Raw genomic sequence first — 25,711 nt, forward strand, 5'->3', positions numbered from 1 at the left:
GGCTGTTCATGGTAGAGCGAGATTTGAACCACGGCTTTCCTAATTCCTCCCCCACATCTCTTAATGTTGTCACACTTACTTAGTAAGAACCTTGCAGGCAGAGATCTGTTGTTTTCCGATCTGGTATAGCCAAGTGATTTAAAATAACAATGTTAAGGAAGTTTCCCCTTCAAATGCAGCTTCAGCCATGACATAGGGGGCATCCTTGCCTCGTCCCCTTCTATATCTTACATTTTTCCTGTAATGGCATTATTCCTGTAATGGCATACAATCAGGTTTGCAGTTTGATCTGTATAAACTGCCTTAATCCCTTTTATGAATATGACTCCTAATTCCATTTTTTTCCTAATAACTTAATCATAAATGACCAAAAACAAAAATAAATTCAATAGGGACTAATCTTAGGTTTTGCAGATCAGCAGAAAGAACCAGCTTCACCAATATAACATGAGGGATACCTGGTTTGCTAGTAGTACATGGGTAAAGGATCTAGGGGTCTTAGTGGACCCCAAGCTTAACATGAGTCAACCTGAGAGTGATGAAGCAAAAAATGCTAATGCTATTTTAGGCTTCAACAACAGAAAAGTGTCCAGATCAATGGAAGACAATAACACAATGAAATTCAAAACAGTAACAATTTATTGCATGTTTATTCAAAATCCATTAAAAACTATTTAGTTTAAGTAATGCAAAAAAATCGACCAGCTTGAGCCAGTGACACCAGAGAGAGCCATTTTCAAATACAGTGGTGCCTCGTGTTGCGTAACCTTCAGGTTACGGAATCTTCAGGTTACGGCTGTAGCAAACCCAGAAGTGTATACTTCCAGGTTTTGCCGCACGCATGCGCAGAAGCACTCTATCACGCTGCGCATGTGTGCAGAAGTGGCGCCTCTAGTTATGGATTTTTCAGGGTGCACACAGCACCCCGAAACAAATTAAATCCATAACCAGAGGTACCACTGTAACTCAAGGGCTGTCACATGGAAGATGCAGCAAGCTTTTTTCTCCTGCTCTGGATGGTAGGAGTAGGACTCGAACCAATGGCTTCAGAAACAACAAAGGAGATTCCAACTAAACATTGTTCAACAGAGGAATGGACTCCCCTGGAAGGTGATGGACTCTCCTTCCTTGCAGGTTTTAAAGCAGATATTAGATGACCATCTGTCATGGATCCATCCTTCCTTCCTTCCTTCCTTCCTTCCTTCCTTCCTTCCATCCATCCTTCCTCCCTTCCTTCCTTCCTTCCTCCCTTCCTTGTTCTGCCCAATCTCAGTCCATATTTCATGGCTGGTTAAATCATCTATCCCCCTCCTGATTCTCGGCACCTCTTCTTCTGCCAGTCTTTGGCCAATTGGGATGCCAAATAGAGCCGGCAGGGAGGAAAATCATAACTCTTCAATGATGTCAACATCTGGATGGTAAATGTTATGTATTGGATTTAACACAAGCTGCGTTCTAACCAATCACATAAGTGCTAGTAGGCGAACGTTCTAATGGCAAGTAAGCGCATGGACTTTCAACTGTCAATTGTCAACGGTCAGTTCATGCTCAGCTTTATTATTCTGTTGTCCAGTCAGTTCGGTTCTTGTTTTCCTATGAGTGAGCTGTTGCCACTGACAAATGTTGAATAAATGTAGTTGAGGAACTTATACTGCCTTGGGCTTCTGACTTTTTCCAAACACTGGTGACAAGGATGGGGTTGATGAACGCCTGCCGCCTTGCAGTAAGCGCGACCTCACCACCACGCTGTACTTACCAAATAGTCCCGGAAATGAGACCGCACCTGCCGCATCTTCGCAACCACCCACAATCGCACAAGCAACTGCTCCAGGTCCAAGGATGGCCACCAGTCATAGTCGGCCGCCACCGGACTTCGATATGAGCCATCCTGCAGAATGGCCGCAGTGGCTCTGCCGAATAAGGAGATATGTCTGACTACAAGGCTTCACTAGGGAGGCAAGCAAGGTGGATGTGCTACTGATGGTGTTGGGAAGTTCCGCCATCACTCTACTGGAAGGTTTGATGGCACCCAGGGACATAGAGGCATGCACTTTCGATGAGCTGACATAGGCTATGACAAGATAGGAAAGGCCTGCCAGGCAGGGAGCAGGTCCTGCAGGACTCCCAGCAGGAAGACCTGGGAGGTGTGTCTTGGGCAAACAAGGGACAAGGAAATTTGCTGTCCCCAAGGTGTGGGGCTTACCTTCTTTCGGATTTTTCCAGAAACAAGCCAGCTCTGGACAAATTACTGTGTTCTGCAGAAGAAATAAAAATCTGGGTCAGATGACACTACAAACCCCACCCTGGATGGGGGCAAAAGAGCACAGAAGCAGCCCCATGCCAGGAAGGATGGGTCTCCCTATGGCTTGGGCCCAATCCCTTGCCCCCAGAGGACTTCCCTGGGCCCCGCAGCCTCCTGGGCAGAAGTGGAAGGGCAGCACCAAGAAAGGGGGCAGAAATACCCTCTGGCCTTATCCTGGCACCCAGGGACACACACCACATCTTCTGCATTAAAAGTCGCTGGGGGATGTGCTCTTGGGGGGATGGAAGCAACCAAAGAAATGAATACAGGAAGGCAAGATACTTTCTCTGAGGTGGGGGAATCTTCGTGAAGCAGCTAGCAGCAGAGAAATGCTGCTGGCCGCTAGTTTCCTTTCTGCCTCACTTCCCCAAAGGGCGTAAAATCGGAGGTCCTGTGGGAGGAAAGAGCGTCTCAGACTCAGGGGCCAGTCTGGGCCAAAGCGGCCCTTGGCTGCCCCCATCACAGAGTCCTTGGCACTCCCAAACCATGAGGGTTGCCACTTTTGGTCTTGGGCCAAATTGGGGGCCAAACGGGACAGGGGACTCTGCAGTGGCGTAGCGTGGGTTGTCAGCACCCGGGGCAAGGCAAGTAATCTGCGCCCCCTAACCCGTGGATTTGCGCCCCCTAACCCTAACCCCCAGATGTTGCGCCCGGTGCGGCCGGGCCCCCCTGCACCCCCCACGCTATGCCACTGGGACTCTGTGCCCCAGAAATGAAACAGTCTGTTGGGTAAGGGATGGGGGGGCAACCCTAAACCCACTCCTGATGCTATCAGGACACTTACAGTGAGCAGCTGGAGGAGGATGCCAGCATTGGGGGCCTCCAGAAGGAGACCCCCCCCAGTAGGTTCAGGAAGTGCCTCTTCCATTCCTGTGAGAAAAGTGAGAAGAGAGGTTGAGTGCTGGGTTAAATCTTGCAAGGGTGTGAGACAGAGATGTGCAAAGGGAAGTCAAAGCAGAGGACATACCTCTTTGTCCTCCTCCTTTTCTGCGCCCCCAAGAACAGCCTCCATTGTCCTATGCAGGATAGCGCTGACCATATCGCAGCTGAAATGGGGTCTCATGAAGGTGGAGAAAGGAGAGGGGTTAGACGCTGCCTCCTCCCTTACCCCCTTCTGCCTGCTCTTGCCTCCCCAAAGCCCCTCTCTGCCCCTCCCTCCCCATGGGGGTCCCTCACGCCACCCCTCACTCACCATAATGGCTTTGGCCGTCTCCTGCTTGGAGCACTTCAGGGTTCAGAGCCCCCTGAGCCAAGGGCTGCCTTGCAGCTCTGGATGACCTCCAGGAGGTATAGCTGATCTTCCTCCAGCAGCTGAAATGCAAAAGTCAGGCTGTCAGTTCCTTGAGGGCTCCTCTGCATCCAAGAACGCAGAGTGGGGGGCAAAGAGCCCAGGCAGAGTGGGCAGGGCCATCTTTAGATGAAGAGAGGCCCTAGGCTACTCCACTTGTGAGGCCCCAGCCAACCCCCCACCCTCACAACTAGAAGAAAAAATTCAGAGTGAACTGTACAAACTTGCACAAGAACTCAATAAAGTTCTGATTTCTGAAGGGTTTTGCTGACCTTGTGAAAATGACCTAGAGCATGGGTCCAAAAATGCAGCATAAACACAAATTCCAGTTCTTCCATTTTCTGCAAAAGATTGTTAGCTTGGAGCCTGGTTCCCCCTTCCCATTAACATCAGAGTACAAATGACTGAGGGTATCAGTGATAGCACTATAACTTTTCAAAACAGCTTTTGTGGCTTTTGAATGTGCTGTGTGTCCCACAAATATCTGTCTGACAAATATTTAGGCACATTAGACTGTGGTGGCAAAAATGATTTTAAGAACTGCCCATCTCTTTGTGGAGGATGAAAAAGAAGGAAGGAATAAATTTCGTTGATAATGCCAAAACAGTTCACTGCATCAAGGCAGCAATCCACAGCTGAACGACCCACCAGATTTATAGTGACCTGCCGGCTCTTGTTGCTTCAATTAGTGGTTGATGCATGAAAGCAGTGACTGGTCTTAACTTCATTATCATAGCATTTTTGAGACTCTGTCTCTTGTGCTTGCTAGCACCACTTTCAAATCTTTTACTTGTGCTTAGATTAGAATCTAAAAACAAAAATAAAAATTACTCTTCAACTGGATAAACTTGGGCTTCTGTCACTCTTCAGTAGCTGCCACCACTTGCTGACTTCCCTATGTTTTTCTTGAGGGGCAGAGAGACCTCCGGCTGACTCCTGGGGTTTTCGAGATGAAAACCCCTAACTTTGGGTTTCTCCTGGAGGGTTGGCACCTGCACATTTTGGGGCTTTTTCCCTCTCAGGACCCTTCTTAAGGCACTGGTAGGGGCAGAGCAGGGAGACTCTGTGGTCACAGCACTAGACTGGGCTTTTAAACAAAGAACAAATATTTTCTTGACTATCTGCAAGTAGCAGGATTTTAAACACAAAAAGCCCTTTAAATTAAACATAGAAAAGGAAAACACCACCGGGCACAAATAAAATAGGACAAAACGCAGTTCCTCCAACCCTATACTTATTTTCCCTCAGGATGAGGTCCAGTTACCAACCTGCAGCCTAGCCTCCTGCCTTCTACAGGTAGTTCTGGATCCCTCTGAGGATCCCTTCCCACTGCTGGCTTCCCTGATCCCCAAGGCCTCTCTCTGCCTGTGGGCAATCTGCAGTGCATGCTGCAGGTACCAACAGGGCTCTGTGAAGTGTGAAAGATAGAGCTTGCTTGCCTGGTCTATCTGCCTCAGCTGGCCCCCCACTCGTACTCTCCCACTGATTAAAGTGCAGCACGTACCACTACTGACCTGACCCTTGAGCTGGGGAAGGTTGTTGACTCTGGGCCTACGGGCTCTGGATTCTGAGATGGAAAATTCTGGGAGGCGAGGACACGCAACAGCCCAGCTCGTCGGGGTGCAAGTCCCTGCGGGTCTCTGCGGTTAGCAGAAGAAGGAAGTTCCAGCCAAATACAGGAGCAAAACAAGGGTCAATAGACCACAATCTTTATTGTTGTGCAACAGGTCCCCACACAGAGTAAGAACCCCGAACATGGGTTACAAGCTCTTTGAAAACCTTCCCTCCCTACCAGAATACATATCCAGAACCATCATTGAGACATCACTGATACATCATCATCATCATGTCACCAGGAAGGAGGGGAGTCGTGAGGTTACCCAAGTTCATCAACTTGCCCCGTGTCATGAATGAGCCAGCCGCCAGGGAAGGTTTGCAGGCAGCTCCCAGTGAAGGAAGTAGCCAGGAAGCAAGAGGGTTAACTGCCAGACAAGATGAGCATAGCCCAGTGCCAACTCCCCCACCCCTAGGACTGGCAGTTGATAAGAGAAGGACGTAGGCCTGGCCAGGATGAAGAAGGCCTGGCCAGGACACCGAAAACCTGGTCAGGACAAAGAAGTCCTGGCCAGGACAAAGAAGGCCTGGGCAGGACGAAGAAGGCCTGGGCAGGATGAAGAAGGCCTGGTCTGGATGCTGAAGGCCTGGCCAGGACACCGAAAACCTGGTCAGGACAAAGAAGTCCTGGCCAGGACGAAGAAGGCCTGGTCTGGATGCTGAAGGCCTGGCCAGGACGAAGAAGGCCTAGGCAGGATGAAGAAGGCCTGGGCAGGACGAAGAAGGCCTGGGCAGGATGAAGAAGGCCTGGTCTGGATGCTGAAGGCCTGGCCAAGACGAAGAAGGCCTGGCCAGGACGTAGAAGGCCTGGTCAGGACGAAGGAGGCCTGATCAGGACGAAGAAGTCCTGGCCAGGATGAAGGCCTGGTCTGGATGCTGAAGGCCTGGTCAGGACAAAGAAGGCCTGGTCAGAACAAAGAAGTCCTGGCCAGGACGAAGAAGGCCTGGTCTGGATGCTGAAGGCCTGGCCAGGATGAAGAAGGCCTGGCCAGGACATAGAAGGCCTGGCCAGGACCTAGAAGGCCTGGTCAGGACGAAGAAGGCCTGGTGAGGCCCCCTAGATTTAGAGGCCCTAGGCTTCAGACTACTTAGCCTATACATAAATCCAGCACTGAGCGGGGGGGGGGGGGTCTGAGGGATCCACTCCCTGCTCTCGTTTTATCCAATACTCACCGCTAGAGAAGGGATGTGGAACCCCAGCACACCTGCAAAGAGAAGGACATGGGGACAGGTGAGTTCGTCCCTGAGACCCTGGCAAGGCTATTCCAAGAGTTTTCTCCTGGATTCCAAGTCCTACTACAGGGGAGGGACACCCCAGGCCTTGGGGGCCAATCCTGGCCTCCTGCCCCCAGAACATGGCTCCCCAGGGAAGGTGCCCCTCCCGCTGACAACTGCCCCCCCCCGCCTTGCCCTGCAGCCCAGCCCCCTGCTTCCTCCATTGGACCCCACAAAACGGGGTGGTCGCTGGCAGGGTTGGGTTTCCAGACACTGGCTCAGATGGACCTTGGGTTGGATCCAGCAGTCTGGCTCTGTGCATCTTTTGACTAGCTGCCCCCCTAGCCCATTCCTGCCGTCCCCTGCCCCAAAAAGGAGGACCACTTGCTCACCTGACACCATGGGCTGCTCTGGGCCTTGCAGGGCTGTTGCTGTGGCTGATCAGGCATCTTGAACACCTTCACTTAGAAGAGAGGAGCAGAGAAAGTGACTCAGAAGCCGGCGGCCCCAATTCTTGGGGGGTGTTTGTGTGTGAGGAGGGGGCGTCTGGCCCAATTCTTTCCATCTCTCTGCAGTTCAATGACCTGAAAGGGCATCGCCAGAGCTGGAAAGAGGCAGCCCAGAGCATGAAGGGCTGGCAGAGAGACAAAGGAGGCCCCAAGTGCTATGGGTTCAAGAGCTCCAGCCCAATGGAAAGACAAGCATTGCCAACTGTTAAAAGGGCTGCTCTGCCTCGTCTTAGGACAGCCCTGCCCTTCCTGGAGAGGGAGGAGACCCCTAGGAGGGTCCTCCAAGCATCAAGGTGTCCCAGAAGAGGAGCAGAACATGAGGAAGGTGTTGGAATCTTCCATGGAGCCAGAGAGACCCCCAGGAAGGGGGAGAAGGCCGATGTCGTAGGGCAGTTGGAGAGATGCAAAATGGAGCCAGGCAGAGGTGTAGCGGTTGGAGGGCTGGACTAGGAGGACCTGGGAGAGCAGGGTTCGAATCCCCACTCAGCCATGAAGCTCCCTGGTGGACCTTGGGCCAGCCTAGCCTACTTTGCAGGGCTGCTGTGAAGATAACAATTGGTGGCAGGGAGAACCATGAAGGCCACCTTGAGCTCCTGGGAGGAAAGTGGGCTAGGAATGTCCTAGTAAATGTAAATGATGAGAGGGGGGAGAAAAGGGGAAGGCAGGGAAAGAGTGTGGAGGAGCTGAAAACCAAGCCTGATGAGGAACAGTTGAGGCAGTTCAGCCTGGAGAAGAGGAGACTGAGAGGAGAGAGGAGAGCCATCTTTCAATATCTGTGGGCTGCAAGAGGGAGCAAGCTTGTTTTCTGCTGCTCCAGAGAGGAGGGCAGGAGAGGAGATTCGGACTAAATGTTAGGAAGAACTTTCTGATGGTAAGACTCTCTGGGCGGTGGTGGGCTCTCTTTCCTTGGAGGCTTTGAAGCAGAGGTTGGATGCCAATCTGCGAGGGATTCAGCTGCAATTTGGGGAGTGCATAGCACTGGCTTACTTTACAGGGCTGTTGTAACCACACAGGGCTCCTGAGCATCCAAAAGTTCCTGACAAATGTTGAGCCTTCCATTTCATTGTGGGGAACAGATGCAGCGCATCAGGAGGCGTCCCTCAACTTCCGTTTCTTCTCTCTCCTGCAGCCAAAGGGGTTGGGCTGGATTACCAAATAGGCAGAGTAGGCACTGGCCTATGGGCCCCACACTTTTTAGGGGTCCCACAACAATGGATCAAAATAATATTGATCTGATCTTGAAAGAAAACAACAATCAAGCTTTCTTAGTTCAATGTTATTCCAGCATGTGCACAAAGCCTGCCACCGCCCAGATTTTGACTGCCAAGGGGCCTCCACAGGGTTTAATCCATCACTCCCCCCCCCCAAGATGTTGCTGGACTCTCAAGTCCCACCAGCTGAAAACAGCAAGGTTGGGGATAATGGGAGATGTGGATCAGTAACATAGAGGGCTGTAGATATAGTGCAGGTTTCTCAAGCTCCCTCAGTGGAATCTAGAGACTACTTGGAATCCAGGGCAAGAGGAATGTTTGGCTGATCATGGAGCAAACAGGTCCAGCTAGTCCTGGACATCTTAAATTAGTGGACAGAAGATATATGCTAGGTCAGGGTGCTGTTACATTGATCCCACCTGATAAGAGGCTTGGGACAGGCCAGAGAGATCTTGAAAGCAGATCTTCTCTGCAAGAGCTTCCAAAAGCGTATATGTTAAACTTTATTTAAAAGATGTAATCTCCCTTTCCCTGCAAGTGTTCTTATAAACAAGAACTGTGAAATACAATACAATCAACTCCCCTCCCACAACAAAATTAGCAAACCATACAAGTAGCCCTCCCCAACCTGATGCCCTTCAGATGTGTTGGGATTACAACTCCCACCAGCCACAGCCAGCAAGACTGTACAGTGGTACCTTGGTTTAAGAACAGCTTAGTTTATAAACAACTTGGATTAAGAACGCTGCAAACCCGGAAGTAGGTGTTTTGGTTTGTGAACTTTGCCATGGAAGCATAACATGTTCTACTTCCTGTTGAGTGTAAATTGAGCCCCTCGCTGCTATGGGAAAGCACACCTTGGTTTAAGAACGCTTTGGTTTAAGAATGGACTTCCAGAACGGATTAAGTTCGTAAGCCAAGGTACCACTGTATTATTAAAGTGACTGATACATATCCCACATGTATGATGCCTGGGCTGATGGAACCTGCAGTCTCAAATGGCCGTGCTAGCTGGAGAGGATGCCAGTTACAGTCCAAAACATCCGGAGGGCACCAGGTTGAAAAAGACTGCATACAAAGTTCTTCCCAAGACAGGCATTCTCCATTCCCCTTTCCCCACTGTGCAAATAAATAGGTTGTGTGTGTGCATTTTTGTGCATCACAGATTGCAATGCACAAGTGTGGAGTTTGCCTTGGGGAAGGAATCCAGCATGTTGGCCTGCGCTTGATAAAAACAAGAGAGGTGATAATAGGGTCACTAAATTGTGACCCTATTGGTGGGGAACAGGCAAATCTTGTGAGGACTGGTCTTCCAATTGTGATGAGTCATGACAGCTGGTGTAGAGCCAAACTGTTCAGGAGCAGCCTACCCCTGGTTAGCAGATGCTGGAGACAAACAACAAAGAATGGCGACTGCCTCCAAGCCTTGTCAATTGGGCTTGCCAAAAACATCTGGCTGGTTGGGGAGAGAGTTCAAGGTTAGCTGGATCTTTGGTCTAATCCAGCAATACCAATTTTAAAGTTTCTATGGCTGCGGAGATAAGGCTATCAATGGCTGCTGACCTACAGCTGTAGGCAGCAATGCTTCTGAATATCACCTGCTGGGATGCGCAGGTAGTGAGAGCATTGTCACACTCAGGTTCTGTTTTAGGTAAAGTTGCCAGATTTTTTTCCAGTGAATCCAAGGACACTTTTCAACTTCAATGGATTTTGTATGGGTACTGATCTGTAAATCCAGGGATTGTCCCTGGGAAACCGGGACGTCTGGTAACCTTAGTTTTAAGGCTTCCCAAAGGCATTTGGTTGACCTCTGTAAGAAATGGGTAAGAAAAGATGTTTAGAATAGTCTTCTCCCAAAAGCCTGAAGCGTTTCTTTTGGAAATAAAAGGGACAGGAGTCCCCCAAATAGTTTTGTTAAAACTGTTTATGTTCGTTACCATTGCAGACAGAATTATGTACGCACAGAAATGGAAGGAAAAAGAAGTTCCAACAAAAGAGGAGTGGACTTTGAAATTATTGGACTATGGTGAAGAGTCCAAAACTATTGGACTGCGGCAAAAATAACAGCAAAATAAGAGACCAAAATGAAGAAACGCTTGTAGAAGAATGGAGATCCTTTTTGGATTATCTGAGAAAATATTATAGTCAAATGAAATAGCAGGCAGGACTTGAAAGGTATGAGAATGATCAAGCAATGTGCGTTTTAATGAAATACATTAATGACAGTAGATGAATGATTTGAATAGAAGCATTGTGGAAGGAAGGATGGGAAGTCAAAATATTAAGGGAATATTGTATTAAAATTGAGTTGAATTGGTTAAATGGCTTGAAAACTAATAAAAATGTATGGGAGGAGGGGGAAGAATGTAAGAAAAGCCCTACAGGATCAAACCAATAGCGTATCTCAAAGGTTTTTGACCTTTTTGAGTCCATGGCTCCCTTTACCAACTACATTCTTTCTGTGGCACCCCTGTGGGGTTCAGGAGCCCAGTTTTGTCACCTTTTGCCTGCAGAGCTGGTACCCTCTCGCCACATTTTGAATACCCTCCCTCAGACGCCTCCCCTCTCCTTGCAAATCCTCGGGCAGCCACAGCCCCTGGTCTCTGAATTGCCCCATCCACCCCATAGAGAGGTGCCTCCTTACATTGCCCCACAGGGGCCTGGGAAGCATCCCCTGGCCAGCCCCAAAGGCACCATTCGCCTGCGGAGCTTGTAGCCAGGGCTGCTGCAACAAGCAGCTGTGCAAGCTTTTGGGAGGCAGAGATGTGAGAAGGCATCAGAGGGAGAGAGGCCAGTGTTGCCCACAGTGTTGCCCCTGACTATTATTCAAGGCACCCAAGGGTGCCACAGCACACTAGTTGAAAACCACTGGTCTATCTAGTTCAGCACTCTGTCTTTAAAGTGGTCAACCCAATGCCTTTTCTGGGAAGCCCATAAGCAGAACCTGAACACAACTCTCCCTGCTTGCAAATTTCAGCACATGCAGGGAGAACATGATGGCCAGTGGTGTGATCCAGCCAGCTCTTTCTGCTCTTATGGCAGGGCGTGGAGGGGAAAGCAGGGAGAGAAGCTTTAGCGTTTCAAATAAGTTCTTCCCTTCCCCTTTCACAACTCCCATTTAACAGAAGTAGGTTTGCAAATAAGTGCTTTTCATTTGCATGATTCAGCCAGTTGATAGAATCTGGGTTTTGAGGCAGCATAGTTGGGGTTAAAACAAAAAAAAAAAAATCCCTCTGATGCCTGTGCAATATATTCAAATTAAGATGAATCATCCTGTTTGTTGAAAACCACCAACACACACTCCTTTGCTCGCCTTGCCTGGGTGGGGTCAGCCAGGAAACAGAGCATTCAGGTTACAAATTGGCAGAAATTAACGTTTTAAGCTCCACCCGTGGTTTTTGGCTTTTCTAAATTGGAAATGTGTTCTAGCCCTTTAAATTTTTTTCTGGTTAAAGATATATGCCCCACCCACCTACCTGGGCCAGGTGTACTCCTTGACAGCCAGTCCATAGTGAGTACATATCCAGACCCCAAACTGGGCCAATCAGAATGAAGGGAGAGAGCAGCAGAGCAACCAATGGCAGAGTGGGAATGGCTTCCTAAGGTTGTGCTACCTGACTGCTGTACCTGAAGCTGGTTAAACCCAGGAAATCGCAGAGTAGTGAGATCACCTGCTTCTTTTGGACCCAGAGGAAAGAGGCACAGGTGTGTCCTCACCTGCTTTCTTGTGGGGTACCTGAACTCCTGAGGAGCTTGAAGTCACTATGCGGGCCAAGGATGATGAATATGATTACCTCTTCAAAAGTAAGTTTTTCCCCTCTTTTTTCAATTTCCTGGCCTTCCTAAGAGTTGCAAACTCTTATTCTTTTGCTTTTTAGGGCGTGGGGGGTGTTAACAGGAGAAAAGCTTCTGTCCAAACACCATCATTACTTAGCTGCTGATGTGTGCTGTTTTAAAACTCTTACATTGCTCCACTCTTCTCCTTTTAAAAAGGCAGATTTTATGTATTTGCTTCTACCCTAAGAGAGAGCAGACCCCACAACTTGCCTATGAAATGTCTCACATACAGTAATGTAGAACCTATGTAAAACTCTGCCCCGTTCATGAAAAGTTGTTGGGTAACTCCAGCCACCTCTGATTTCCCCCCATAAGCCCTGTGTTGTGGCCCCACAAACATCCAATGTTTACTCATTTTTTTATTTACACCCATCTAAACTTGGGTGTCTAAGAGAGACATCAAGTTTAAATGGACCTCAGTAAAAATGGGAAAAGATTGGGCTTTTCTGGGTCTACCCTGCAGGGCTGTGGGAAAGAAACAAAGGTGGCTGTTCCATATTCCAGCCTGGTTTTTTTCCTCCCCTCCCTGCAACCAGAATTCATACAACAGCTGACAATTCTTTGCCCCACTGTGGGTCTCGCGGCTGCTCCCTGTTCTGAATTTTATTATTTAACTTGTTTTAGGAATAATGTCCCAAAGTGTTAATGGGACACTGTTTTGAGGCCAGGTGTTCTCTGCTGATAATTTAGGCCCTCCAGACGTTTTGAGCAATCATTTGTCGTACATTTTGTTTGAAGAAATTGGGGAGAACTTTGCTTTTTGTTTTTCATCTTCCTATTCTGCCCTTCCTCCTAAAGGAGCCCAGGGTGGCAGCTTAGCCAAATATTGAGGAAATGTGACACTGGGGGGAACGAAGGGCCTGAGTTGCACTCTGCTCCCCGCCCTTTAAAATTGATGCTAAAACTGTAGCTTAAGTGTTCTTTTTTTGAATGATGCAAAAGAGACCTGACACACGTCTGGGGAAATGGCAGAACGTGGTGAAATTCAGGTTTGGCAAGGCTTGTGCTGTGTCTATGAATCTCAACAAAACACCTGAGATCTCTCTTCCCTGGGTTTTAAAAACCCAGGAATTTGAGCTGAGGGTTGCAGGGGTGTCTAATGAAACTGAAAAACCAAATTGCCCCATAGAACTGTACTTTATTGGTTTGTCTAAGTCTTATTTTTGAAACAAGTTTGGAAAGTTTCTCTGGCCTTGCTGCTAGATAGCCCTGTCTGGCAAGCCGCCTTTGAAAGCTGGTTTGTTTAATTTTACATTCTCTTGACCTTCAACTCTCCCTCCTCCTCCCAGGGGCCAGCTCTACCATTAGGCAAAATGAGGCAAGGTGTCTCAGGCAAGAGATGCAGAGAGCAGGGAGGGGCCTGGCAGAAGCCCCTCACCCCCTGCTCCCATTCCTCCTGAGTCTCCTAAGTTAACAAGCTCTGTGGCCCCTGCCGCCCTGAGGTGTAGCACAGGACCATTGCTGAAATAAGATTGAACCAGACAGATTCTGTACATCGTGTGTGTGGGGGGGGGGGTTGTGGGCATCCTATAGTTTTCTACAGGCAGAAAAATATTTCATAAAAATATTTTTATATATTGTGGACTGTGAGAAAAAGCACACTCAAAGCAGTTTAAGACTGGGCCAACCCTGCCGCCGCCGCCTCCATCTGCAAACTTGGAATAACTGTACTGGCCTACTTTATAGGGCTGTTGTGAAGATTAGGGAGGGACCAATGATGAAACACTTCCAGCCCCCTCTGCTGCACAAGCCCAAGCATCATCACGAGCTACCTTGGGAATATTAAAGCCAGAAGCTCAGAAATGCCACTTTCCAGATGTCTGAAATAACAATACATGTCTCTTTGCTTTGTATTATGAGAGCCACTCTTCCAGAGGCAGGTTCCTTAGTAACTCTTGGGTGCTGGAAATGGGGTTATCTGAAGAAGGAGGGACAGAGAGTGATGGATGTTGCTGGAGTTTGGGTTGACTTAACACATGTTACCTGAGGCAGAGGACAATATGGGGTCCCCTCATACTTAAACACTGAAGTCTTCTAGAGCAGTGGTTCCCAATTTGGGGGTCCATGGCACCATTCACATAACCAAAACTACCATAGAGATATCTTTTTTTTTTTTCCAAAAGTCCATGGCTTGGCTTTTGAAAAACAGGAGGTCTGCAACACTTAGCTAATTGGCAATGACTGATCTAGCTCACCTGGAGGCAGCGAGCTATTTTAGCAGCTGTAGCACCATGGCTTTGATCTCCAACAAAGGGGAACAGCAAGAGGTTCAGGAAAAATGGCATGGGTTTTGTTTTTGCTATCACTGACTCTCCTGGATCTACCACCTGAGGCAATTTTCCCACCCTGTCTAATGGTAGGGCCAGCCCTGAATGGAGCTGTACAAGGAATATGGGGGAAGGAGGTTGCCTGGACCCTTAACCAGCCCTACTTTTTGTTGTTTTTTTTAATTAAAGTTGGTTCAAATGGTTGCAGTCTAAAGCGGCTGCCATTGGTTTTACTTAGTTTCCCACTTTTAATATCCTGCCTTTCTCTCAAGCAGGATATTGCTGTTCACCTCTCTTTGTCATCCTCACAACAACCCTTTGAGGTTGGTTAAGCTGAAAGGCATGACTGACCCAAGGTCAGCCAGTGAGCTTTGCAGGCGAGCCACAGACAGGCTGGCACTCTGACTTGTGTGTGTAAATTGGTTTGTTCTTTGAAAACATCAGTATATCACTCTGAGCCATCAAGTTTACAGGAGAAATTCCTGCGTCGCTTGATTATGTTCACCTCAAATGCAGTGCTCTAAAACCAGCCTTTGCCAGCCAAATGTTTTGGACTACAAGACTCACATTAGACCTGGGGCTGGTGGATGATGTATTCAAAATGGTGCTAGTTGGGGGTTGATGAGTAAGGCTATCTTAGCCAATGTCATTCTGTTAGGATGCTTTTAGGTCCAAATACTGATAGCCCATCCAGATATCCATCCAGATATCCATTTTACTGTGCATTCTTCTGCAGTCCTTGCTTCTAATACTGTTTTGGAGCAGACTAAGGCCCCATCTGTACTATACATTTAAAGCACTATAATTCTAGGAGGTGTAATTTGTTAAGGGTGCTGAGAGTTGTTAGGGGACCCCTGATTCTCCTCCCAATGATTGAAATTCCCCAGGTGCCTAGCGCGTTTTGCAGCCTGCACGGGTTCCACTGCGACCAAGTGAAGATGCAATGCCACCAGGTTTGGTGACTGACATCTCCAGCATCTGGCTGTTCTGCAGCAAAGTTTTCTGCTGTTGCACGCACCCCTGCGCGCCCCAGCATCAAAAGACGCTGCTGTGCACCAGCCGGCTGATCTTGTCACTATTTTATTCTGAATTGTTTTATTTGATGTTTTAATGTGTTGTAAACCGCTTTGAGATTTTTTTCTCTGAAATATAAAGCAATATAGAAATAGAATGAAATGAAAAATAATAATAATAAATATGAAACATGGGGGGTGGTGACCGTAACCTAGGTTTAAGGTGCCATTTGGTAATTAGCTAATATATCTAACACTGCCCCCTCCCAGAGCTACAATTCCCAGAATAGTTCACAATGATGTGTGGATGATCCGGGATAAATAGACCACCAGCACTCTATTATTGCATCAATGACATGTTGCAGAATGTAAAAACCCAGGGGGAGCAGGGTACCCCAGTTCTGGAGGGTCTCTGAGGGTGAAGCCAGACCCAAGACCACTTGTAGGCTGAGCAGCTGAGGCACTCCCTGCTTACATCTTGCTGCTAGCCTTGAAGCTCTTGTCGGAAGAGGAATTTCATCCAAATGAGTCAACGATTGCTCATGGACTGAAGTCACTGGATTTCGCTTCTGATGACTCTGCTTCCTTTTCTTTGAAAAAGCCGGAATGACGGCTTGTGTTGCTACACACCTCTTTTTTATATATATATAAAAAAACCTTTCACCTTCACTTGCTCATGTTCCACACCCAGAGATGGGTTCACAAACAGTCCTTTTGTATTCTGAGGAACAGGGATAGGTAGCAGGTGGTTGGCAGTGGGACAGGAAGGGCTTCCAGATCAGGCATGTGAAGGGGAGGCACTGACTGCCTGGTTTCTCCCTGGGTTGGCTCACTTTGCATGGAGGGTGGGTGGGGTGGGGTGGGGGACAGGAATCCAGTCATTCCTGTTTCGTAGCATTTTTACCTGGATGGGCTTGTGAAGCAGCATTTCAGCTCAGGGGAAAGCAGGTGTGCTTCATTCTCTGCCAAGGTAGGCCTTGGTTCTCTGGGCCTAAAGAACCCATCCAGAATGATGTCCATTTTATCCTGCTTGTGCTCATTGGGGTGGTTATATAGGCCATCCCACTACTAACACGGTTTGCGCTTGCAAACGTTTTGAGGCAGACACGAACTGTTTGATTTCCAGTCGCTACATGTCCTGCTGAAATCATAAAAAGAGCCTGCTGGATCAGGCCAATGGCCCATCTAGTCCAACCCCCTGTTCTCACAGTGGCCAACCAGATGCCTGTGGGAATCCAGCAAGCAAGACCCAACCACAAGAGCCCTCTCCCCTCCTGTCCTTCCCAGCAACTGGTATTCAGAAGCATCATTACCTCCAGCTGTGGGACACTCAGCACAGCCATCGTGGCTAGTGGCTGCCAAGAGCTCTCTCTTCCATGAATTTGCTCAATCGTCTTTTAAAGCCATCTCAGGTTGGTGGCCACCACTCCCTCCTGTGGGAGGGAGTTCCATAGTTTAACAACATGCTGCATAAAAACAGGCGCGGAGCTACCTGCCCCAGCACCCGTGCAACAAGCGTGGGGGGGTGCGCCGCTAGCCGACCGCGGCAGCGTCGCCCCTAGCGGTCTGCCAACCGTGCAGTGAGTGTCCAGGGGTGCCGCCTGCACAGCAGAGGGGGGGTGGCACAACAATGCCACCTGCCCTCACGGCTGACACCCGGTGCACACCGCACCCCCGCCTTCCTCCGCCAGTGCATAAAGAGCTTTCTTTTATCCACCCTGAATCTTCCAACATACGGCTTCATGTATATGAGAGAGGGAGAAAAACTTCATCCACTTTCTCCATGCAATGAGCAATTGTTTATAATTCTGTTAGGCCGCCTCTTAACTCACCTTTTCCCTAAACCAAGAAGTCCCAAATTTTGCAGCTTCTCTTCAGAAGGGAGTCATAACTTTTCTAAGCACAAATGCTATGTTGTTGTTGTTTAGTCGTGTCCCGACTCTTCGTGACCCCATGGACCAGAGCACGCCAGGCACTCCTGTCTTCCACTGCCTCCCGCAGTTTGATCAAACTCATGCTGGTAGCTTCAAGAACACTATCCAACCATCTCATCCTCTGTCGTCCCCTTCTCCTTGTGCCCTCCATCTTTCCCAACATCAGGGTCTTTTCCAGGGAGTCTTCTCTTCTCATGAGGTGGCCAAAGTATTGGAGCCTCAGCTTCAGGATCTGTCCTTCCAGTGAGCACTCAGGGCTGATTTCCTTAAGAAATACTATAGTGTTGGGGGGTTTTTTGGTCCTACTTCTGTTGTGCACTACAGTACAAGAGTGCCTCTTCAGACAACAATAATGCGGTATCATTCAGGAAGCATCACAGAACAACAAATAAACTGCGGGATGTGTGGACGTTAGGTGGGAAGAGGGAATTATTGTTACAATCATTCTGGAAACTTTAGCTCCGTGAGGGGGATAGGGGTTTCCTAACAACCCTCAGCAGCCTAACAAACTACAGCTTCCATAATTCTTTGGGGGAAAGCCGTGAGTGTTTAAAGTGCTTCAGATGTATGGTGTGGATGTGGCCACCGTTGGGTTTGCAACCTCACTGAGAACTAGGACCCTTTTGAGTCTATCTTCTTTGTGGTGTTGTAGTGCTGCTAGGGTTGCCATATCTCAAAAGGTAATAATCCTGACACCCACAAAGTTGTTGATAGTGATTTTAAACTTTTGGAGCTGTTTCCACTGCTTTTTCCATTGCGTTGCCATACATTCAGGTTTTTCCTGACATTTTGCCGATTCGGCAAAATCTCCGACACAATTTTTACACCATTTTTAAAAAATAGGACATGTCAGGAATTTTCCTGACATATAGCAAGCCTAGGTGCTGCCAACTTTGAGGACAGGAAGCCTTAATCAGAAACTCTTTCCAGTGCATCACTGCCTAATTATGTTGGTGATTAGGAAGAAGTTTGTGGTTAGGAGATTTGGGGTTGTGTGCTACCATTTCCTGTTGACTGACAATCCTGGGGTTCCTGCGGGTTGGACTTAAAAGAGGCTTTGAGTTACACTTTGTGATTCTGTTTTGCATGTTTGTTTGTTGACAAAATAATAATCACAAATAAATAAGAATAAAAATGTGCACCACACCCACTGTTCTAGCTATCCAACCTCCCAAAATTTCAACACCTCTTGCGATGGTTTGACCCCTTTCTGTTTTAACAGCACAAATTCTACAAACACCCTCCATATCTCCTCAAAATTATTACTCCTGCATATTCCCCGTCTTACTTTAATGGCACATGCTAGTTTATCATTAATAGCTATATCTCACACCTCTTTATACCATGCGTCCATTTTATATTCTGCTTGCCCCTTCCACTTCCTAGCTATCATAATTTGTGCAGCTGTCAATAAATTCATGAGCAAGTCCTTCATAGCCTGTGAACCTTCCACCCCATCGTAATTTGATAATAACTGTTTTGCATGTTTAAGAGAAAGAGTTCTGCAAAATATGCTGGTTGCTTCCCCCACCCCACAAATGTTCAAAGCAGTATATTAGATGTGGGAGCAGCCAAGCATGTAACGCACCCCCTCCCCAGTAACCCAAAATAGTACAGTCCAGGAAAGACTTCTACACATTCTGCAGAACCGAGTGTCAAACCTTTTGCCCTTTCCTTCCGTTTCTAGCCTTGAACCTTTCATTTTGCCATTTCCCTTCCCTCTGCCACTAGCATTCTGATGCTTAATTGTCTTCTCCCTGTTTGTTACCTTGTTGCTTCTTTGTAGTTGTCCTCATCGGAGACTCAGGAGTAGGAAAAAGCAACCTCCTTTCTCGGTTCACCCGGAATGAGTTCAACCTGGAGAGCAAAAGCACCATTGGGGTGGAATTTGCCACACGAAGCATCCAAGTGGATAACAAGACAGTGAAGGCCCAGATCTGGGATACCGCCGGGCAGGAGCGTTACCGTGCCATTACTTCTGCGTAAGTACTGCCTTGCCTTCTCATGTTGCAGTGGGAAACCCCAAAGTGCAGTCTTCCTGGCAAATCCCATAGCCACGCTTCTCAGGCTATTCAATAGAAATGCAGTTTGGACCAATGCAGACATTACAACTTTGGGGTCCTAGTCAGACCACTGTTAAAGAGATTCCAAGGCTGCTGTTCTTTGCTTTGTAAATACAGCTGTGGACTAGGGGAATTCTGATAATGGGCAGGGGAAAGTAGGCCAGGAAAAGCTAAACTATACTTACTTTATTGATTTCTAAATTTCTGTCCTGCTTTAATGCTGACACCTCAAGGTGGCTAAATGGAAAAACCCCAATTTCTCTTTTGAAAAAAACCCCTAGCTGAAAATGGCTTGGAAGATTAAATAACTAATTTGGCAAGGGAAATCAGAAGTCATAAAAGCAATGAATTGTGCCATTAAAAGCTCATGAGAACAAGGTGGATTTCACCAGGAGCCTAAAAGACAGTAGTGAGCATGCCTGGTGAGCAGGAAGGAGTTCACTGAGTGCAGCTCCCCCTCCAAAAAATACTCTCCCCCCCCCCGACAGTAGACCCCTGATAAACTGTGGGTGGCACCCAGAGCATCCCCTGACAAGCAGGCAGGCTCATGTGGGAGAAAGGGGTCCTTTTGTTACCTCTGCAGCCAGGCAAAGACCTTAAACTGGCCCTTGGATGTAGGTTAGTGTGGCTCTTAATATACTAGCAGTGAGACAGCTAAGGAGGTTGTTGTTGCTGCTGCTGCTGCTGCTGCTGCTGCTGTTATTGTTTACCTGCCCTTAACCCTAAGGTCCCAGGGCAGGTTATGACAATTATAACGTTGGAAACAGTCTAAATTGAACAACTTAGAATCACAGAAATAGGACCGGTCCTTAAAATGCACAACTCAGGCGCCAACGGCCAGGGTGAAGAGCTGCATCTTCACCACATAGCTTCTGGCAAATGCTGAAGGTGCCAGGCCGATTCTCCTGCGTGGAGGGAGTTCCACCGCTTAAGAGCTGCCACAGAGAAGACCCTGTCCCGGGCCTCCACCATCCCAAACTTCTGAGGTGGAACTACAGTGGAACTACAAGAAGACCTCGTCTACTGGTCTTAGCACCCTGGAGGGTCTGTAGGGATGGAGACTATCTTAGTCATTTGGGGCCTGAACATCTTGTATTGGGCCTGGAAATGAACTGGCAACCAGTGCAGCTGTTTTAAAGCAGCTGGGATCTAAATGGAACCCCAGCCGCTAATCTGGCTGCTGCATTTTGGACCACAATCTGTCTTCAAGGGCAGCCCCACATATAGACCTCTTTGTAACAATCTAACCTGAAAGTTACCAGAGCATGGAGTACAGTGGCTAAGTCATCTCTGTCCAGAAGACATTCCCAAAGGGCCACCCAGATATGTCTCTGTCTCTATCTCTATCTCTATCTCTATCTCTATCTCTATCTCTATCTCTATCTCTATCTCTACCTATCTCTCCATCTAGGGGATAAATTTACTTAGCTGCCCCATGTCTGAGGAGGCCAGTTCTAGTTGGCAATCTGGTCACCACCAGGTTTGGAACTACTTGCAATTTCTTGGTTGTTTTCAAGGGCAGTCAGCTGGCATCCAATCAAAAAGGAATTGTGGGGTGGGGGCTGTGTGCAGACAATACTGTTGTCCAATCGGAATGGGAGTGGGAAATGGGGTCGTGTGTTGCGGACATGGCATGTGATCAAGGGTGAACTTCCACAGAGGGGTGTGGGGATCCTTGTGCACACCGTGTGAGGTCTCTGAAGGTGCTGTGAACTTAGTTCTTAAGGTTGATAAAAAGTAGGTTTAAAAAGATTCCAACCCCATGCAGTAAAGTTTGGATGCAAGACACCCCACCCCGCAATTGATCAACAATTTGGCAAATGCTCCTTAGTTTTGTCTGGACAAAGCTTCAATTTATTAGCCCTTTTTAAACTCCAGACACCTGTTCCAAGGAATCCAAAGCCACCATCAGGGTCTGATAGAAAGGAAAGTCAGAGCTAGATTTTCTCAGTGTATTCTCAGTCCTGTGACTCCTCCCAGTGGTTTCATGTGGGTATTAGACAGCATGGATGAACTTTATTCATTGCCAACCCATGATATCCCAGTAGCAGAGCAGAGTGTTTCCCCACCATCATGAGATTGTCAGTTGCCAGGACAATTCTAAGTTTGGAATGGGTTTTTCAAGATCACCTTCCTTGTTCTGAAAATATTTCTCTTTGGCTTCCATGACTGTGAGAAGGGCAGAGGTTTTGCAGAGACAAAAAGGCAATCCTCATTTACTTAAGGAAGGTGTTTTATTACAAGTAGGCAAAAGCTTCCAAGCTTAAAACAACTGTCAGCTGCACAGTTTCTGGTGCCAGCTGTTAGTGGACATTAAATCAAGCACCAAAAGTCTTGGGCTTGGTGAAAGTTTCTAGAACAGCCGTTGCCAATGTGGTTCCCTCTGGATGTTTGAGAACAACTCCCATCATGACTTGGCTGGCTGGAGCTGATGTGAGTTGTAGTCTAAAACATAAAACTCATTCCACATTTGTAAGAAATCTCACTTTGAAACTCACTGCAACCACCTTTGCTGTTCTTTTTTTCTGCACGTGCTAAAAACATTTTTGTTTAGGCCGGCCTATCCAGAAATGCAGAACACGTGCGTTTTAATCTCTTTTCAGTACGTCACTGGTTTTAATTGTTCTTTGAATAGCTGCTTTTAACTGTTCATATTGATAATGTTACTGTCCTGTTCTTTTTGTAAACCGCTTGGAGGTTTTCTTTCCTACAGTCAAGCGGTATATAAACGATACGAAATAAAGAAATAAAATGTATTTAATGGGCTATGCAGTTATTTGGAGAGTGAAATTGGTAATGGGTGGTTATTTTTTACGACGGGTGGGGTGGCATTCAGTGTTGTGCAGCAAGTTTAGTGTTTACCTCCCCCTTCCCCTTCCACCTTCTGATCCCACTGCAGTTACTACCGGGGGGCAGTTGGGGCACTTCTTGTTTACGACATCGCCAAGTACCTGACCTATGAGAATGCAGAGCGCTGGCTCAAGGAGCTGCAGGACCACGCTGATGCCAACATCGTCATCATGCTGGTGGGCAACAAGAGCGACCTGCGGCATCTGCGGGCAGTGCCCACGGACGAGGCCAAGAGCTTTGCAGGTACCCCTCTGCCCCATTCCTCCTGCCTCCTCCTTTTACTTGCCCTGGTGAAGGAGGGTCTCCAGGGCCATCTCCCTAGACTCTGCACAAGGCACTGTGTATATGTTTTTATTCGTTTCTGTTTTGTACATAATGGCTTTCACCAACCTGGTGCCCTCCGGGGATCGTTGGACTCAAGCTCCCACCAGCCCCAGAGTTGTTTCCAAAAAATATCTGGAGGGCTACATGTTCCCCATGTAGAACCCCACTAGAACCTTGCATTTAATTTTTCTTAAGAGTAACAAAATAAGGCTGGCTTTCTTGGGATGCCACTTCTGAACCAGATTCTAAATTTCAAACTTTTGCTGTGCCCATGTGGCCCTCATTATAAAGAAATGAAGGGTAGATATGGGTTGTTGCGGTTACGCGTTGTCAACAGAGCAACAGTCTTGATTTCCTCAAGAGGCAGCTGCTATAGTGACAATCCCTCTGTCTTCATACATCTGGATATTCTGGGGAGCCGAGCCCTGGACCTGCTTGCTAATGTGAAGCCTCAAAATGTCCATTGTTGGGATGTGCAGAATGCATTTCCATCCTAGTTGGCCAACCCCAACAATGCACCTTGTCTAGTGGGAAAGGAATTCCAACTCATAGCTTCAAACTGGTTTGGCTCTTGGTACCTCTGCTTCTGACAAGGCTGTCAGAGTCAGAGGTCTGTTCATCTTTGCACCCGGAAGATTCAGGACAGAAAAAAAGGAAGTCCTCCTTCACACGACTGTGGAACTCCCCCCCACAGGAGGCAGTGATGGCCACCAACTTGGATGGCTTTAAAAGAGGATTGGACAAATTCATGGAGGATAGTATGACTATTGGTGGCTACTAGCCACAATGGCTATGCTCTGCCTCCAGGGTCAGAGGCAGCAATGCTTTTAAATGCCATTTGCCGCAAACCACAGAAGGGGAGAATGCTCTTGTGCTCGGATCCTGCTTGTGGGCTTCCCACAGGTATCTGGTTGGCCACTGTGAGTACAGGATGCTGGACTAGATAGGCCATTGGCCTGATCCAGCAGGCCTTTCTCATGTTCTTATGTTCCCACAGAAAAGAATGGCTTGTCATTCATAGAGACATCAGCTCTGGATTCCACCAATGTGGAGACGGCCTTTCACAACATCCTAACAGGTAAGCCGTTACGTGGGGCAGGGTGAACTCGCAGATAAACTGGCTTCGTGCAACTGCTTGCCTGGTGGAGAATTCTGGAGCACTTGAAAACTTTACATACTTCTGTGACGTTTGGGCTGATCCCAGCAAAGGTATTACACCAGCTGGGGATATTTGCAGGTGTTTTTTTTGTTTTTTTTAATGGACCTACAACAGCGACCTATTGCTTCTTACCTAAGAAATAAGCTGTTCTTCTGCTCCAAAACACACCGTTCCCCCATCACTGCGCTAGCTTCATCTGTCTCCACAACTTCATCTTCTCCGCTTTTTGCTCTCCAGAAATCTACCGGATCGTGTCCCAGAGGCAGATTGCTGGTGGGCAGCCGGAGACGGAGTTCAGCGCCAGCAGCACCATCGAGCCGATCAAGGTCCTGCCTACCCACCAGGAGGGCCGGCAAGCCCCTTGCTGCCAGAACATCTAGCCTGCAAAGACTGCAACGAGGAAGTGAAAGGGAAACAAGGAAGGCCAAATAGTCTCCAGTACCTCCAAGGGGGAAAGTGATGCTCCAGGCAAACTCCTCTTTTTCTTCTTCTGGTACCCAACGTCCACCATGCTACTCTGCTTCATGTAGGTCAGAAACACATAACGGATCGTGTTCGTCTTTAGATGTGGGGAAACAGTGTGAATGGGTGCTTTTCGGACCACCTGAGAGACACCCCATCCCAATTCCACAGCCTTCTTCGCTGAGAGCTGGCTGCTGGCATGAGGAAATTGGTGGGTCACAGGGATGGCGCTTCCCACACCCCTTTGAATTTCTTGCCGAAACTATTTTCCTGACTAGCATGGTTTAAGTAGAGCCCTTTGCTAACATAGGGGGTCATGGCATTCAACACTATATGTCTGGCATGAAAAGGGGTTAAGCTGGTTGGGCAGCCCACTTCTAAACCAAAGGGAGAGTGGACTCACTATCATGGCTTCATGGACTGTAGTTTTTGGGGTTTTTTAAGTTGCTGAATGTTAAATAAAAACAACAACTCCTTTGCTCCCTCCTAATTACAACTCCTCTTTGAGGGAAGCCATGGTGAATTAAGCCTGCCCCCCCCAGTTGGTTCTGTCATGCCCTCCCCACCCAAAAAAATTGGGGGGGGGGGCTCCGCTGAGGTATAAAAGCCAGGCTGTTGAGTAAGCCTCAGCCTGTGTAAAGAAGCCCAGAAACTGAGGCAAGGCCCAAGGCCTGCCTCGCTTAGAAGTGAACTTTAGCCGTCCTGTGGCTTGGCAGCAAAATGGCTTTGTATCAACAAGCAAATAGGAGTTGCTTCTGAGTGGTGACTGTTCTGGGCATGCCAGATGGCTTTAAAGCACAACTCGCCAGTCAGGTTGCATTTGTGAGGGCGTCTGTCACCTCCATCTTCACCATAGCAGCAGAAAAGCCTCCCGGCCTGCTTTGATCACACCCTATGTTGGCTCATCGCATTGGGTGACAGCTTCCTGCAGATTTTAATCCAGCAAATTGGTATATTTCCCTGCTGCCCCTTGTGCTGTTTTAAAGACCCATGTTCCCATTAGCTTCATGTCTCACGAGGCCTCGCAAAGCAAGTTTGGGAAATGGGAAGCCCAAAGCAGCAACAAGTAGCCTTTTGGGGACCATGAATGGAGCTGGAGTTTGCATCCTTTCTCAGCCTTGGAGAAAATGGCTGACCCTCAGGATGGAGAAGGAAGAAGTTGGTCGGAGTTGTTTTTCCCCTCCCCTCTCTATTTTGACTTTGCTATCTTTTCTGGAGTGATCAACCGGTAAAGATGAGAGTATGCTGATGGTTAGATTCTTGTGGCTTTCTCTTGGTTTTGCTCCCAACTGCAACTTTTGTGTAAATAGTAGGCTATTGGGAGGGGGGTATTTTAATGTGTGAAATTGCCTTCCTTTCATTTGCTTTGAAACTTGTGTTGTTGTTTTGTGGGGTCTTGTCTTCTGTGTGTGCTACGTGTTTAAATAAAAGCTATTTGTTTTATTGTATTGTGATTATTTACCACACTTTTATCCTACCCTTTTCTCTCCAAGGTGATTGAGGTTCTCTCTCTCTACCCATCCATTTTACCCTCACAACAACCCTGTGAGGTGCACTAGATATGCTGAGATTCCTGGCCAATTTGGGTATTGAACTCCCAGGCCCTAGTATTGCACTCTGAAGTGTGACATCGTACTGGCTCTAATAATACATTTTGGCAGTA

The 25,711-nt window shown here is 47.9% G+C and overlaps 2 protein-coding genes across 10 annotated transcripts; one reads left to right on the top strand and one right to left on the bottom strand.

Moving 5' to 3' along the window:
* Positions 1-616: 616 nt before the first annotated feature.
* Positions 617-10,676, bottom strand: LOC309521465 (uncharacterized protein). Of its 8 annotated transcripts, none has more exons than XM_082203996.1 (7): positions 6,812-10,674; positions 6,378-6,409; positions 4,859-5,230; positions 3,495-3,613; positions 3,270-3,360; positions 3,087-3,172; positions 617-2,693 (listed from the first exon to the last, which is right to left on the bottom strand). In XM_082203996.1, exons 1-4 carry the CDS (start codon positions 6,819-6,821, stop codon positions 3,530-3,532), a joined length of 498 nt encoding a protein of 165 aa, XP_082060122.1. In that variant the 5' UTR covers positions 6,822-10,674; the 3' UTR covers positions 617-2,693; positions 3,087-3,172; positions 3,270-3,360; positions 3,495-3,529. The 8 variants fall into 8 exon arrangements, 3 of the variants coding, with proteins under 3 accessions (XP_082060122.1, XP_082060123.1, XP_082060121.1); XM_082203997.1 differs by lacking the exon at positions 6,812-10,674 and adding an exon at positions 6,708-6,804 and having other exon boundaries at positions 5,105-5,230; XM_082203995.1 differs by lacking the exon at positions 6,812-10,674 and adding an exon at positions 6,708-6,804.
* On the top strand, positions 6,316-25,491 carry LOC309521462 (ras-related protein Rab-11A-like). Of its 2 annotated transcripts, XM_082203991.1 has the most exons (6): positions 6,336-6,435; positions 11,595-11,943; positions 18,977-19,172; positions 22,153-22,346; positions 23,425-23,505; positions 23,824-25,491. In XM_082203991.1, exons 2-6 carry the CDS (start codon positions 11,904-11,906, stop codon positions 23,964-23,966), a joined length of 654 nt encoding a protein of 217 aa, XP_082060117.1. In that variant the 5' UTR covers positions 6,336-6,435; positions 11,595-11,903; the 3' UTR covers positions 23,967-25,491. The 2 variants fall into 2 exon arrangements, with proteins under 2 accessions (XP_082060118.1, XP_082060117.1); XM_082203992.1 differs by lacking the exon at positions 11,595-11,943 and having other exon boundaries at positions 6,316-6,435.
* Positions 25,492-25,711: the final 220 nt, after the last annotated feature.

The sequence above is a fragment of the Podarcis vaucheri genome (assembly GCF_965113315.1).
Source record: "Podarcis vaucheri genome assembly, chromosome: 16".
In the NCBI taxonomy this organism is placed as follows: Eukaryota; Metazoa; Chordata; class Lepidosauria; order Squamata; family Lacertidae; genus Podarcis; species Podarcis vaucheri.

Excerpts from the sequence above, each read along its gene's own strand:
- LOC309521462 (XM_082203991.1), top strand. The coding sequence starts at position 11,904 with ATGCGGGCCAAGGATGATGAATATGATTACCTCTTCAAAA. Across the intron at positions 11,944-18,976 it reads ATATGATTACCTCTTCAAAA|TTGTCCTCATCGGAGACTCA; the intron begins GTAAGTTTTTCC and ends GCTTCTTTGTAG. Across the intron at positions 19,173-22,152 it reads TACCGTGCCATTACTTCTGC|TTACTACCGGGGGGCAGTTG; the intron begins GTAAGTACTGCC and ends ATCCCACTGCAG.
- LOC309521465 (XM_082203995.1), bottom strand. The coding sequence starts at position 6,741 with ATGCACAGAGCCAGACTGCTGGATCCAACCCAAG. Across the intron at positions 6,410-6,707 it reads ACTGCTGGATCCAACCCAAG|GTGTGCTGGGGTTCCACATC; the intron begins GTCCATCTGAGC and ends TTCTCTTTGCAG. Across the intron at positions 3,614-4,858 it reads GGCAGGAGGCTAGGCTGCAG|CTGCTGGAGGAAGATCAGCT; the intron begins GTTGGTAACTGG and ends TTTGCATTTCAG.